The 14,989-nt window shown below is 38.5% G+C and overlaps 1 protein-coding gene and 7 non-coding genes across 11 annotated transcripts in view; 2 read left to right on the plus strand and 6 right to left on the minus strand.

The window, feature by feature from the left end:
• LOC136253261 (protein Aster-A-like) overlaps window positions 1-14,989 on the minus strand; it is a 64,317-nt gene that overhangs the window by 1,974 nt on the left and 47,354 nt on the right. For 3 of the 4 annotated variants that reach the window (XM_066045907.1, XM_066045913.1, XM_066045900.1), the window contains 6 exons: window positions 13,793-13,884; window positions 7,364-7,413; window positions 6,138-6,191; window positions 5,310-5,552; window positions 3,937-3,970; window positions 3,589-3,654 (listed from right to left, as the gene is read on the minus strand). In XM_066045907.1, the coding sequence (XP_065901979.1) occupies window positions 3,589-3,654; window positions 3,937-3,970; window positions 5,310-5,552; window positions 6,138-6,191; window positions 7,364-7,413; window positions 13,793-13,884 (539 nt within the window). The remainder of the gene's footprint in view (window positions 1-3,588; window positions 3,655-3,936; window positions 3,971-5,309; window positions 5,553-6,137; window positions 6,192-7,363; window positions 7,414-13,792; window positions 13,885-14,989) is intronic. The other variant, XM_066045920.1, reaches the window with a different exon arrangement.
• Window positions 1,378-1,450, minus strand: Trnak-cuu (transfer RNA lysine (anticodon CUU)). Its single transcript has one exon. It is a non-coding gene; the product is annotated as a tRNA-Lys (tRNA).
• On the minus strand, window positions 1,535-1,607 carry Trnak-cuu (transfer RNA lysine (anticodon CUU)). Its single transcript has one exon. It is a non-coding gene; the product is annotated as a tRNA-Lys (tRNA).
• On the minus strand, window positions 1,854-1,926 carry Trnak-cuu (transfer RNA lysine (anticodon CUU)). The gene has a single exon. It is a non-coding gene; the product is annotated as a tRNA-Lys (tRNA).
• Trnar-ccu (transfer RNA arginine (anticodon CCU)) lies at window positions 2,011-2,083 on the minus strand. Its single transcript has one exon. It is a non-coding gene; the product is annotated as a tRNA-Arg (tRNA).
• On the minus strand, window positions 2,168-2,240 carry Trnak-cuu (transfer RNA lysine (anticodon CUU)). The gene has a single exon. It is a non-coding gene; the product is annotated as a tRNA-Lys (tRNA).
• Trnak-cuu (transfer RNA lysine (anticodon CUU)) lies at window positions 14,253-14,325 on the plus strand. Its single transcript has one exon. It is a non-coding gene; the product is annotated as a tRNA-Lys (tRNA).
• On the plus strand, window positions 14,547-14,619 carry Trnak-uuu (transfer RNA lysine (anticodon UUU)). Its single transcript has one exon. It is a non-coding gene; the product is annotated as a tRNA-Lys (tRNA).

The raw sequence follows: 14,989 nt of genomic DNA on the forward strand, positions 1-14,989 counted from the left end.
TTCAACAATTTTAAGCATACACCCTGCTTAATTTAAAGACAAGTAGAAGGAAAAATTAGGAAATTTAAGTTTGATTAGGGATCAAAGGGGAAAAAAATGTAGTGACACAAGGAATAGTAGTGACACAAGGGAATAGTAGTGACACAAGGGAATAGTAGTGACACAAGGGAATAGTAGTGACACAAGGGAATAGTAGTGACACAAGAGAGGTTGTCTATACCTGCAGATATATAGCTGTACTAATGGACATCTGATTCCTATACTTCAGTCCATAACCTTGACTCTGTTTAGTATATCTGCATGTATAGACAACCTCACTACTTTTTAGCTATTTCCTTGTTTTACTACTTTTCTTCTTTGATCCCTATAAAATTCCTTCTACTTGATCGTTTCCTTTTTCATAATTAACTGCTACGTTCCACCCGTTACAAAGTGTTACAGTACGAGAATTGTCTGTTATACGGAAATGTGGGTATTTAGCATGATACGGTACTGCCCAAGGGCAATGTCGCACTCGCAACTTTGTTCGAGATTTTAAAAACCGCTAATTAAGGGGTGTGACAACTGTTTCACTTGCGAGACAACATGGCAGTTTTTTTTGTTCGCAAGAATTGCAAGCAAACAGTTGCCACGCCCCTTAATTAGCGATTTTTAAAATCTCGAGCAAAGTTGCGTGTGTGAGCGAGTGCGACGTTGCCCTTGGGCAGTACTGTAACTAGTCAACACAGCCACAGGAAAGACATATCACACATCAACACTTTGTGTTGTCAGCAAAAGAACTGGGACACAAAGAAGGACAAAGGTAAGTCCATGATGTGTGTATTGTATGTACTGTGCTTGGCAAAAAAGCACATGTCTCAGGATGAAGTGAAGTCAAACAGTGAAGAAATCAAACAGTAAGTAGTCTTATCTATGGTCAAGTTATGCTTGGCTAGGCAGTCAGTTGGTAGAAAATAATTTAAATTCCTGGAAAACATTTTAGGGCTTCTAACCAATACTGACAATCTGTCATGAAGAAAAAGCTGGTTTCTGGGTGATATTCTTGGGCAAGAAAACCCTAACCTCCATGATCCTTACTACTGACTGTTGTTCTGCTGTTCTGTTGTTTAGCCACTGTTGTTCTGCTGCAATAAATACAAGTAGCTTTTGTTCAGTTGGTGCAGGTATTCCTGGGAGCGCTATTAGGAAAAAACTAAAACCAATCATCCAATGTAAGGCTTAAGGACCGTGGAGAACCCACGGTCCTGAGATATCATGCTCTACCAATTGAGCTAACCGGGAACCTGTTGTTGATGTATTGACTGCTGTCATAAATGTACTATGCTTGACTGCATGGTTTATGAAAGCAACAAAGAAGTTATAAAAAAGTTAACAAGTCGCCCAGCATGGGGCTCGAACCCACGACCCTGAGATTAAGAGTCTCATGCTCTACTGACTGAGCTAGCCGGGCATCTGTTGGTGATGTATTGACTGTTGTCATGTGTCTGACTGCTGGCTTACTGAAGCAACAAACAGAAAAAAAGAGGCAACAGGTTGCCAAACGTAGGGCTCAGACCTACAACCCTGAGATTAAGAGTCTCATGCTCTACCGACTGAGCTAGTCAGGCACCTGTTGATGATACACTGACTGTTGCCGTAGTTGTAGTCTGTCTGACTGTTGGTTTACTACAGCAACAAAAAGAAAAAAAAGTTACCAAGTCGCCCAACGTGGACGACCCTGAGATTAAGAGTCTCAAGCTCTACCGACTGAGCTAGTCAGGCACCTGTTGATGATACACTGACTGTTGCCGTAGTTGTAGTCTGCTGACCGTCGGCTTACTACAGCAACAAAAAGAAAAAAAAAGTTAACAAGTTGCCCAACGTGGGGCTTGAACCCACGACCCTGAGATTAAGAGTCTCATGCTCTACCGACTGAGCTAGCCAGGCACCTGTTGATGATACACTGACTGTTGTCATAGTTGTCTGACTGTCGGCTTACTACAGCAACAAAAAGAAAAAATTGTGACAAGTCGCCCAACGTGGGGCTCGAACCCACGACCCTGAGATTAGGAGTCTCATGCTCTACCGACTAAGCTAGCCAGGCACCTGTTGATGGTACACTGACTGTTGTCATAGTTGTCTGACTGTCAGCTTACTACAGCAACAAAAAGAAAAAATTGTGACAAGTCGCCCTACGTGGCGCTTGAACCCATGACCCTAAGATTAAGAGTCTCATGCTCTACCGACTGAGCTAGTCAGGCACCTGTTGATGATACTCTGACTGTTGCCGTAGTTGTAGTCTGTCTGACTGTTGGTTTACTAAAGTAACAAACAGAAAAAAAAACAGTTAACAAGTCACCCAAAATGAGGCTCGAACCCACAATTTTAGTCTCATGCTCTACCAACTGAGCTAGCCAGGCACCTGCTAGTTGCCACCAGGAGCTCATTGAATCCCATGGACAAGGGAGCGTGTAATTTCGTACACTACCAATACTATGAGAAAAATTCAAACATGGCATGGCGTCCAGTGTTACTATGTATATAATTTGTTACATCATTCTTATGCGCATCAGGGATAGAGGTGTGCGATATATCGAAAATTAATTGATATCACAATAATTTTCTGGTATTATTATCGTATCGAATTCGATATTGCAAATGCTGATCTCGGTATTTTATCGATTAATTGATATATCGAGAAAATTTAGATAAAGTTACAGTATTTTGGTCTGTGATTGCACAATCGCGCTAGAAATAAAGGTCAGTTATGTGTAATTTAGCCATTTTAAAAGCTTATCTACCAGTTTCCTAGGCTTGTTAGTAGTACTACATGATGGTTTTAGTGGATCTATTGCATTTAAAGTACATCTATGAATATTGGCCACTCATGCAATTAATCTGCCCACACCATTTAATTAATTAATTATCGAAATCGAATCGATATCGCGATATTTTACTAATTATCTATCGATATCGTATCGAAATCAAAATCCTGATATCGCACACCTCTAATCAGGGATACACTGAATGGGCTACTATTCCATCGTCTTATGTCAAGCTGCTTCGATAGGAAGATCGTCAAATCGAAGGCAGAGCTTGGAATAGCCAAGTGGAGTAATTTCGTATGATTTCACATGTAGAAAGACTGTCCTGCTAAGCTTGTGCTACTATTTCTCTGTGACACCATTGAACTTCATTTCCATAGCTTCGCTTCGTTGCAGTGGAAACGTGACGTACTCGAGCATGCGCCTCCAATAATATCCTAATTAGGAAATTTTAAAAGTTACTTATAGTACATGGCAGCCATGTTTGAATTTTGCTGTTCACGGATTTACATGCTCCCTTGTCCATAGGATTCGATGCGCTCCTGTTGCCACTGACTACGTGTATAATTATCCTACTATCTGAATATTTATATGATGGCAAAAGGACTGCTCAATTAGAGCATTTTACTGCCTCAATGTGTGCACTATTAAAGTGTATGTTCTATTAGAGTAATGAAGAACTGATCTGAACAATAGACAGCATAAGGTAGTATGTACTATAATAGTACATCTCTTATAGTTTATATGAACACGTACAGTGTATATCTATGTAGTGTATACTCACAATAGTGAGATGAAGATTGTGGTGCGTGGAATTTGTGTCTTCTGTTCTGCTGAAGTTGTTGACAACCTGCCAGTAAAGATGTGTAGTAATAGATCAACTGGCAGTATTCAAAAATATACTATACTAAGTGCTCGACACTGCACTACAATACATGTTAGCATTACACACAGATGGACACACTATTTACACTACATACACTGTAGTATGGACACTTTGGGACCAACCAGAAGTGTCCTGATTTCCTGGGTTAATCTATGTACTAAGGGATACTTTGGGACCTAAACTAAGTGTCTGGATCCTCAAGTGTCCACATTAACAGGTCCCACACAGACTACACACACTACTTACTCATCTTTGGTTAACTTCTGCACAACTGAAGCCACTATGAGTACATACAAGTAAATAATACAATAATCTGTGTATAATGGGTCATCAAATAACACCCCTTATCTGGCAAAAAGAAATTTAAAAGGCAGCTTAAAAAAATATTATTTTGATTAGTGATGCACCGATATCGACTCTAGTATTAGGAAGTATTGCACTAGTATTGATAAAGATGTTACTTTGTACGATGTCATTTTATTGTGTTTCAAAATGGCAGTCTACAAGAGCTAATAATTGTGAATGTCTCAGCGAAAACCCGTCTAGTTTGCACAAGCATGCATTTTGAGAAAAAGAAATATAAAAAATGGCGGATTATGCATATTACAAAGAAAATTTACACAAGTTTTAATCGAGCCATTACTCAGGAAAGGAAGTCTTAAGTCAAATAACCTATATACCATCTTATTCGTCTACCCATGGGGAGTTCGAAAATCTTTGTTTCGTTTCTGTAGCCCTATAGTTTGCGTGTCACGTACGTTTGTTCACGATGTGGTAGACGTAAACAAAATCGTCACTGTTTTTTCAGTAAAACCGACTTCATACACCTATGCGCAAGTGACTGCAGGGTTAAAACTATACCTTGGCTGGTCTGCCAATCCATGGTGAACATTGTAAGCCAAATTTCAACTCTGTAGACTAATCCAAACGGAAGTTATGGCTACAAATGTAAGCACCTGCAGTTTATTTTTAGTATAGTCACTGTACAAATCAATTTCCTTGCTCTCCCTACTTTCTAGCGCTGAAATTCCAAACCACTTACTGGCCAAAATTTTGGCAAACCATTCCTTGGACAATGCAGATAATGCTAAAAAGGAATTTGAAAGTTGTGACGGGTTTTCACTGAGATGGTCACAATTATGTACATGTCTTATTTGGAAAAAGCCAGCAAGTAGCATTATAAGTTAATCCAGTGGAAAGGGTTGTAGTCCACAAAGAACTGAAGCAATAAATGATGATGGTTACCTCTAGATCACCACAAAACCAGTGAACTACACTTTACACGATCAACAAACGTGTTTAGTAAGGTGGCTGGTTGTTTACTGTAACTAATGCCTGAGTAAAAATTGATATCAATTATTTTTCATCTTGGTATCTGCTACCAGTGAAAAAGTGGTATTAACACATCACTTATATTGATATTTCAGTTAGTTGACTATGTCCCTCCATGAAATAATTGTCTTAATAGTGCATGCCATTTGTTTATCAATTTAATAAAAGTTTGCACATGGAACCTTTTCTAGTCATACAGCACAAACAAGTGTAGGGCCTTCAATAGATAAGTACAGCAATTCTACCAGGTTTAAACAGATCCTGACAAATGGTGTACAATGACATACTTGATATTGTTGGTTTATCTGCATTGCTATCGTTATCGCCCCCAGGGGTTTGCATACTATTGGGTGTGGTTAACCCTGAATTACTCTTTGGTGTCGTTATTCCAACTTCTCCGAGGCCAGATGAGTCCATTGTCTTCTTCATCAGAGGTGGTGTGTTTTTGTAGCGGCTTCTTGACCGATGGTATGGCTTACGATGTAGCTTCTTAGCTGGGAGATTAGCCAAGTATTCCTTCAAGCTAGTATCTGTGTGGAAAGTGGATAGTAATCTTAGTGGAGTGAGTGCGTACATGTGTATGGAGGTATAAATTGAATTGTGCGTGGGTTGTGTGTGCGTGCGTGTATGACAGTGTGTGCGTGTAGTGTGCGTGTGTGTAGTGTGTGTGTGTGTGTGGTGTGTGTGTGTGGTGTGTGTGTGTAGTGTGTGTGTGTAGTGCGTGTGTGTAGTGCGTGTGTGTAGTGTGTGTGTGTAGTGTGTGTGTGTAGTGTGTGTGTGTAGTGTGTGTGTGTGTAGTGTGTGTAGTGTGTGTGTGTGTGTGTGTGTGTAGTGCGTGTGTGTAGAGTGTGTAGTGTGTGTGTGTGTGTAGTGTGTGTGCGTAGTGTGTGTGTGTGTGTAGTGTGTTTAGTGTGTGTGCGTAGTGTGTGTGTGTGTGTAGTGTGTTTAGTGTGTGTGTGTGTGTGTGCGTGTGAGAGTGTGTATGTGTGTGTGCGCACCGTAGTGCTACAGTGGTGTTGTGAGGTCTTAGTGTGTGTATCAACTTTGAACTAAAAGTCAGACTATGGTGAGACTATGGTGGTGAGTCAGTGTGTGCGTGTGTGTGTTGTGCTTACCCAATTGTGAGTAATATGATCTCAGGCCATCAGCAGCGTTCCTCTCTATCAGACCTGTGATACAACAATGACATCATCTCAAGATAAACACACAGACACACCCACACATAACAATCAGAGTTGTAAAACACATACGTATACACACCATGACCCATCACACACAAACACGCTCTCAGGTGATCAGCATAATGTGATCAGCATAATGTGATCAGCATAATGTGATCAGCATAATGTGATCACACACTCAACACTATCCCCAACTACAAACAGTGCTGGTACCAGGCAGTGTGTAGTATTGGTAATGAAATCCACTAACTGATCATCCTGCTATCTCGCTACAGCTGATTATGGTCTCACTGCTGTACTGGTGAAGTCTTATAGGCAGAAATGTACTAATGGTTATTAGGGAGGTCTGGTAGTATTGGCTTCAGAACTTCTCTAAAATGGATACTTCGAGATCATAGCATTTTTTTTGCTGTGTTTTCTCTTTCAGATATGGATACAATTCCTTGATTCAGTTTAGAGAGGCTCCACATAAATAGGTAGGTAGCCCAAACACCACACCTCTTTATGTGTGTGATAATGTATACTAGGGATGGGCGGTATTGCTTTTTTGAAGAACGGTACGGTATTAGGAAAAATACCTCGGTGTCACTAAATACCTTGTATATTGTACACTTTTTAAAAACCTGGATAAGCTATGATTTACACTTATACCCACATTGTGCTAGTAGTGAAAATTATCTTTTAAAGGAACAAATGAAATGACAATTGTACCACAAAGTAAGGTTTGAATATCTCAAAAGGTAAATTATTGTGTTTGTCTTGTCCACAGCATAAACACATGGTTGTGTGGGGCTTGACTTCATGTGCAGCCACCACCAAACCACCAAAACTTTAATTAATACATTAAATTCGGTATTCGGTATTTTTAGAAAGCCACAACAGTATCTGAAAGATACCTTTTTACTACTAATACCTAAATACCTCCCAACCCTAATGTATACTGGGACCTACACTTGAGGACACCTTGGTGTTTACCCTAGAAAAAGTGGTCATACATATTGTTGTCCACCTGCATTTGACAAATGGTTGCCGAAGGTTTATTTCAATTATTTTGGATACTTCTCTTAGCTGAACTGTCTGGGTAACGCAGGATGTTATGTACATGTACATACGTACACATACACACTGCACGCACATGACATACATACACACAGACTTACTCTTCACTAATCCCCAACAAGACTTCCTGAAGACAATGTGAGAAGTGACCCTACAACAATAATTCAATAACACTCCACTTATAAGAACATTCAACCCCCCACAAAATCTCACAACCACTTTGTTACTTTCTGGTACACTGTACCATATTCAAAATGAACATACAGTACTACACAAGTCCACCACACAAGTCACCAATCCCATCTCACATTGGACAATGAAGTGCAGTATAGACTATACACAGTATAGTAAATGATTTTGTTGATCATAATATTTTACTCAGCATGATGTTTGCTGGTGTGTACATTATGGGACATGCCAAAAAACTTAAGTGTAAACCAGAGATTAGGATCACTCAGTTTCCACACATATAATCCTATTACATGATAGTGTAAATGAAAGATGAGAATTTTGTGGATAGTTATATAAACAGTGACGTGTACACACAGAGGAATGCTGAATTGGAATACATGCCACTAGCTAGCAAACGCGCTCATTAAAATGTTCTCCCTAATATTATGCATATTTCGCACACAAATATGTCACATACACATACACACAGAGCCTCTGGCAGCTATGCCAAACACAGCTGCAGTGTTCCAGTCTGGTGGTCCAGCACTGGGGTTACCTGCGCACCATTTGGAGCAGGAAAATCTTCCTGTGACAGGCCCGGTAACCACACAGGAGTTGAGCCACGTCACAGATTGAGGTAGCGGCACACAAATTTTCATGACTTTAACAACCCATACTTCAGATAGAGTGACAAAGCCACAATGATAAGCAGACTGTACAACAGATCATCTGCTCCATGGACTGTTTTAACTACTGAAAGAAGCCTAAGTTCTGTGAGAACACACAACACTGTACCAATTGCTTTGATCACAATTTCTTTGATCACAATAGTTTTGTGAATGACACAAGAAGGAGTAATCCGACACACTAAAAACTGTGAACAATTCATGATACACTAAACAAACAGGCAATAAAGGTACCAGTAATTTCCTTCCGCAAAAGTTCAAGCATGTGAAACACGTAGAACAGCTAAACTATGAACTTTATTTCACCAAAGCACGTAAACTATGTCAATTTTTAAAATATGCTTACTGCCTGAGGCTGCATATGTACATACATGTGTAAGTATTTACCAATAAAAAATCTACAAGCAAACTTCAAATTCCATATAATGGAGATACCTGTTAGTAAAGTAATACTTTCCATAGTGCAATATGACCCAGAGAAGCCCATTCGGGTAGTGCTAAATAAATAAATAAATGGAAGCCAAGAGGAAAGGGTGGTAACTAAGTAATCAGAGCTAGCAACATGATTACTGATTAGTTGTATCAAGTACATGTTCTGTAGCATCACTATGACTACCACTGTATGATGTCATGAATAGTTTAGTTTGTTTTTCTTAGTAACAGTAGCAGTTTTATTAGTTCAGCCACAGGTGTACAACTATTACTGCATAATTGATACGTTCCAAAGTTTAGGAATTGAGAATGGATTTCGGGGATTCAGTATGCAAGATGTTAACCTGCGAGACAACTTTTAATTCTTGTGAGAAAGGAGCACCAGGGTTGGCAGACACACGCACGCACGCACACACCTACCCACATGCACGCACAAAGTATGGATGGACTCCAATAAAAATGGATCACATAACATTACACTATACCAGACTATGAGTGTTCTTGCATTGTAATTTAGGGATTTACAAATACGTACTAGTATACTAGTACAGTACAATCTGTCTGTTCTGGTCACCCTCAGATTAGTAGATGGTTACACCATATGTAGGTTACTTTGTGTAACATATCTATAAATGTGTACACAACATACAGGTTATACACACTCCACAAGTTGCAACACACATCTCACAAAAGCTAAAAAAAATTTGTGTTGTTCCAGTATTAAGAAATCTGTTAGTATAGTATTGGTATTAGTATTTAACCTTGACTTTCAATGATAGTAAAGTACTAGTATTACTTTTGGTATGTAAATTTTAAAAGTAAGTATTTTAAAGTATTTACTACCAAAACTTGATTTGGTAAAGTATAGGTTACCAAAAGTTATAGTAAGTAGTTAGTACATAACATTATTATATCTAACCAGTTAGTAATAATTAGTCTGAATCTGCCGGTGCAATCTACAGATTTCTTCGAATAAATATTTCTGTTTAAACTTTTCTGTTTCTCTTTCCACTAGTAGCATCTCCACCAGTTGAAAAAATGTGTTCTATAGGGGCAGTTGAGGCTGGTACTGCTAAAATGTCAGGCCATTAAAGGAGCTAATACTGGAAAATGCCTCAGTTTCCCAACCCCAACCCAGTAATCTAATGGATCCATTCTATGCTCTTCAATGGTTATACTGGAATGTGATTATTTAATAACTCCCAAATTCCAAACAGTTACAATGAACTCCAACAATTCCAGATACCAAAGTGAACTAAGCAATTAATATACTCTATACTAATGACAGACCAAACAACATGAGTAAAGTGATTATTTGAGTCTAAGCACAAAGAACACTTTTAAGGCTTGCCTACTTGTGGTGGCTTTGAAAAGAAATCTTCAAAAGTTTATATGCTGTAAATAATGTAAGAACTCAGCTGAAATACTGAATAAACGAATCAGTCACTTATGAAATACTAACTAAATCTTGATGAGCAATTATAAGCAAAGAGTAAGTATTTAGTATCTAACCATCCCTTTACTAAAGTATTGAGTATCTCTTTAGTAAATCATCCAACATGTGGTATAGTATTAGTAAGTAATACTAACAGAAAAAAGGCTATACTTTTCCCAAAGTAAGTATTAGTAAAAGTATACTGGAACAACACTAAAAAGCTTTAGATGTATTGAAGCCTCCTGTACGTATGTGTGTGTGTGTGTGTGTGTGTGTGTGTGTGTGTGTGTGTGTGTGTGTGTGTGTGTGTGTGTGTGTGTGTGTGTGTGTGTGTGTGTGTGTGTGTGTGTGTGTGTGTGTGTGTGTGTGTGTGTGTGTGTACGTGTGTAGCGATGTTACTGTATGGCATCATATGGAATGTGTATAGGTGGTCTATAATTAGCTAAAGTGACTTGTGCAAAGAATATATTGTGAAAACCATATTGAATGGTATGGAATCCATTACACATGTTACGAATAGCAGGCACATGTATGTCATCATCATACATCATGGTGTTGTGAGTTACAAACAAGCACTGACATTCGCAGGCTTGAAACAGATTCATAGAGCGATAAAGTTACAGGAAAACTGTTATATAAGTCTCCAGTACAGATGCATACACACATAGCTGAGAGAGTTAGTAGTGGCCCAATCCATATGAATGCTATCTGCCCATTGCATCAAACACGTACAGGGCATACCAAAAGCTGATTTTATCCACAGCAGATGTAAATGTAACCAGGTTAAAGCAATCTGTTGCAACATATCTGAAATTGCTAATGTATACACCCTGTACATCACACATGTGTTGAGTGCTATTTTCCTTGATCCATTACATGTGACAAACTCACTGTATAGTTTTAGTACATCTGTTAAGTTGCTAACCTGAGGTCTGAAACAATTGACAGGCTTGAGTATGTGAATGTAAAGAGATGTAAAGGTTAGGGTATCACATTCTGTCCTTTTATTTATGCTATATTGCCTTAAACTAACTCGTACAACTTCATCAAACAGATACAATTTACTACATGTATACATGTACGCACGCACATGCACACACATATAAATATATAACAGTTATGGATGTTTTCCATTGTGTTAAGGAGACTTTCAGAAATCAAAATTTACACCATACACTGTTAGGGCTGGGAGATTATATCTATTATGGGATTATTGTGATTGTGTCTGAACATTGTGATGTTGTGACATCACATGTAAATAAATTCGAAATGGTGACACATACTATTGTGGAAGAGCTTGATCTGGAAAACAAGCCTCCTGAGACAGTTTATTGTGTGAACAATCTTACTACTGAAAAAGCTTACCTGTTACAAACCGTTGAATTTCTAAAGATACTATTATTCAGTTTGTATTGAACTATAACTGGTCTGATCAGTTGAACACAATTTCCCCTTGTTTTGTAATTTATACGAAGTTGTGCATATAAAGATATAATATCGTGATTGTTATCATAATCGTGATATGTTGCATTCTACAATCATGAAGGTAGCAAAATTTCATAATTGCTCAGCCTATACACTGTACGTTGTGTACACGCATGGACCACACACATATTGTACTTCGAAACATCATTCATACATGTAATCTGAGAACTCTAAGTTAATAAACCTTATTTGTCCATAAACATATTAGTAACAGCTGGCTTCATGGTAGAAACATTAAGGAAAATGGTACAATGTACGTCTGCAATGATTATCTGTTAGTTAGTATTAAATATCAGTTAGCATTCTTTAGCTGTAGGTGCAGGGGTGTGTGTGTGTGTAGTGTGTTGGTAAGGGGCTTCCATTATTTCATCACCAATAGTAATAATACTGGAATGTGATATGTAACAAGATATATACGTGTGTACACAAATATAGGATTGTGTAATAAATTCAATATTCTGAGGAGACAATACTATGGATATTTAAGGCTGCAAACACAAACTGTGATAATTGAAATATCGAAAATACCAAATCTATTTAAAGATATTCAGGTGGTTTCAGCATTAAACTAAAACTGTGCAGTAGGGATACCTGAATGTAAACCTATCCAGCTTATTACCTGAGCAAGCCCCAAAAGTGGCAGTATTTGGTTCAACCATCGTACGACTATCACATTCCCGACAGTTTTTGTAACAAACATGGAAAGCCACAGACTGTTAGTGTGTAGTCATTCAACGTACAGCCATATGACCATCGTGTTCCTGAAAGTTTACACTACAAACACAGATAGACTTAACAGAAAGAGAAGTTGATGAAGCTATTACAGGTACGTGTTGCCTGTTGCTCTACTATAATGGATACAGACTGGCTAGACATGTGCAGAGAATGTGATATGAATGGATGCGTCACTACAGTAGAAAGGAAAGAGGCCAGAGAGCCTTGTAGTCATGGCAAGAGAGGCTCAGGAAAAGAAGACAGCTAGAAATTGATGAAGTAAGGGATGCAAGGTGTGTACACACATACTCTTGGGCTAGATGGACTGCCCTTGCCAGTGAATTACCAGCTACTGAACAAATCACTTGAGGGTGTCAGACTCAAGGCAGTAGGCCAGTTTGAGATTAGATGTTATCAGATAACAAGTTGATGACCCATCTGTATAGTTATCATTATATTGGCAGGCAGGCAGGCAGGCAAAAACTTGATTAAAAAATAAAAAATCTATATTCAGCTGCCTTCAAGTGTTTACTTGTTTTTAATGCTGTATTTGATGTTAGACTAATATCATTCTGAAAAGGTGATTTTCATGATGTAAGATGCATCTAGGATGATTTTTAAAGACAGATTTTAGGTGGGGTATGTCACTTTAGGGATGGTCCCTACTTAAATAGTACTACCATACTGTTTGATATACCTAATAACATCAAGCCCTGCAAAGAAGATAGCCTTTTACTACACTCACCAACTCCAATCTGAACTGTTGGTAACACGAACTGCTAAAGTGACTGCTCAATTAGAATATTTCATAACCAACTGTGCGTCCTAAAAATGTTGCAGCAGCAAAAATGAATTTCAATTCAAGAATTGTTCAGATGCAATGCGCATAACCTAAGTGCTGCATTATGGGCTCCTGGTATAATAGACAAACGATCACTCTAATAAAATAATCAGAATCAATAGTTTGTTATACATGCTAACCTGACTATTTAAAAACACAGACGTGCATGCATGAGGAAAAAAAAAAATCTTGTACTATAGTAGACCCTCGGATATCCGTACCCTTATTTATCTGAAATTGGAAATGACTGTTCTATTAGAGTATTTTGAGTACAAATGTATGTTCTATTAGAGCGTTTTAACATAACTCTGTATATCAATGTATGGGCTTCAGTTATCCGAACAGTTCAGTTATCTGAACACTTTTACCATTGCCTGAGACACATTGGGGTTTGGATAACCAAGGGTTTACCGTACAATTGATGCTCGAGTTTAACTGCAAAAGCTTTCCACTAGCAGAAATAAAGACAATTGGTTGTAACTAAGATTGATTGTTCTATTAGAATATTTTGATGGTGACTAGATTAGAGTATCTGAATGGAGCTCTGTGTACAATAAATGAATAGGCTGCTATGATCCAATCTACATTTTTGTAATTGCCTGAGACCAATGGGATTCAAGGAATAGCTTTATACATAGCACAATCAGGTTGTATGTATCACTTACAAATCCATGAAAAATAGTACAATCTACCCTCCACCCCTCATAATTATAACTCAGTTACATCACATTACAACATAAGGTTGGCTGTTCCCATGTCAACTCACCTACACCGAGACTTGTTATGAGCCATTCTGGTCATACAGAACTGACAACAAACGTAGAATGAATCACCGTAGGGTATGTTACCATTGACTACCTAAAAACAACATAGCAACAACAAATGGCTTGTACCATATTGTAACTGTAAGAGAGTTAAGAAATGATATGTATAAGTTGACCGAGTGTAGGGAATTTGAAAAGAGATCGCACCAAAATTAAAGATAAGACACTACATGTTAACACGGGCATTGACACACTCAGTACACAACAATTATAGCAATAGTATATGCTTAACAGGTGCCTGGATAGTTCAGTTGTTACAGCATAAAACTCTAATCCCAGGCTTATGGGTTTGAGCTCCACGTTGAGCAACCCGACACATTTTCCTGCCTTTTTGTTACTTTAGTAAACCAGCAGTCACGACACACTACAACTATGGCAACAGTCAATACATCAACAACAGGTGCCTGGCTAGCTCAGTTGGTAGAGCATGAGACTCTTAATCTCAGGGTCGTGGGTTCGAGCTCCATGTCGGGTGACTTAACACATTTTTTTCCTTGGTAAGCAAGCAGTCCGACACACTACATTACATAGCAATAGTTTCTGCATGTTACCTCAGTCGGTAGAGCATGAGACTCTTAATCTTAGGGTTGTTTGTTCAAGCCTCACATTGGGTGACACTCTTCTTTTTGTTGCTTCAGTAAACTAACAGTCAGACACACTACAACTATGGCAACAGTCAATACATTAACAACAAATTCCCAGCTAGCTCAGTTGGTAGAGCATGAGACTTTTAATCTCAGGGTTGTGGGTTCAAGTCCCATGTTGGGCGACTGCTAGTTTTGTTGTTGTTGCTTATCTTTGCTTTGTTGCTGTTAGGTTTGCTTGTTAGGGCTAACACAAAGATGATGAAGCCCAAATTATGTGCTTCTGCAGTAAGTGGATGCACCCCTGCACAACTTCCACGACCCTGAGATTAAGAGTCACATGCTCTACTGACTGAGCTGGCTGGGCACCTGTTGATGATGTACTGACTGTTGCTATAAAGTGTGGCGTATGTTGATATGTGACTCTAACTATGTCTATAAAAATTGACGACTACATATTGACAAATAGGAGTAACTTAAGTACCAAAAATTGGGTATACTCACTGATACACTAAATTGCGTCCCCACTGATACTGTTTGAGTCCTGCAATATGA

This window comes from Dysidea avara, chromosome 1, assembly GCF_963678975.1.
Source record: "Dysidea avara chromosome 1, odDysAvar1.4, whole genome shotgun sequence".
Classification (NCBI taxonomy): Eukaryota; Metazoa; Porifera; class Demospongiae; order Dictyoceratida; family Dysideidae; genus Dysidea; species Dysidea avara.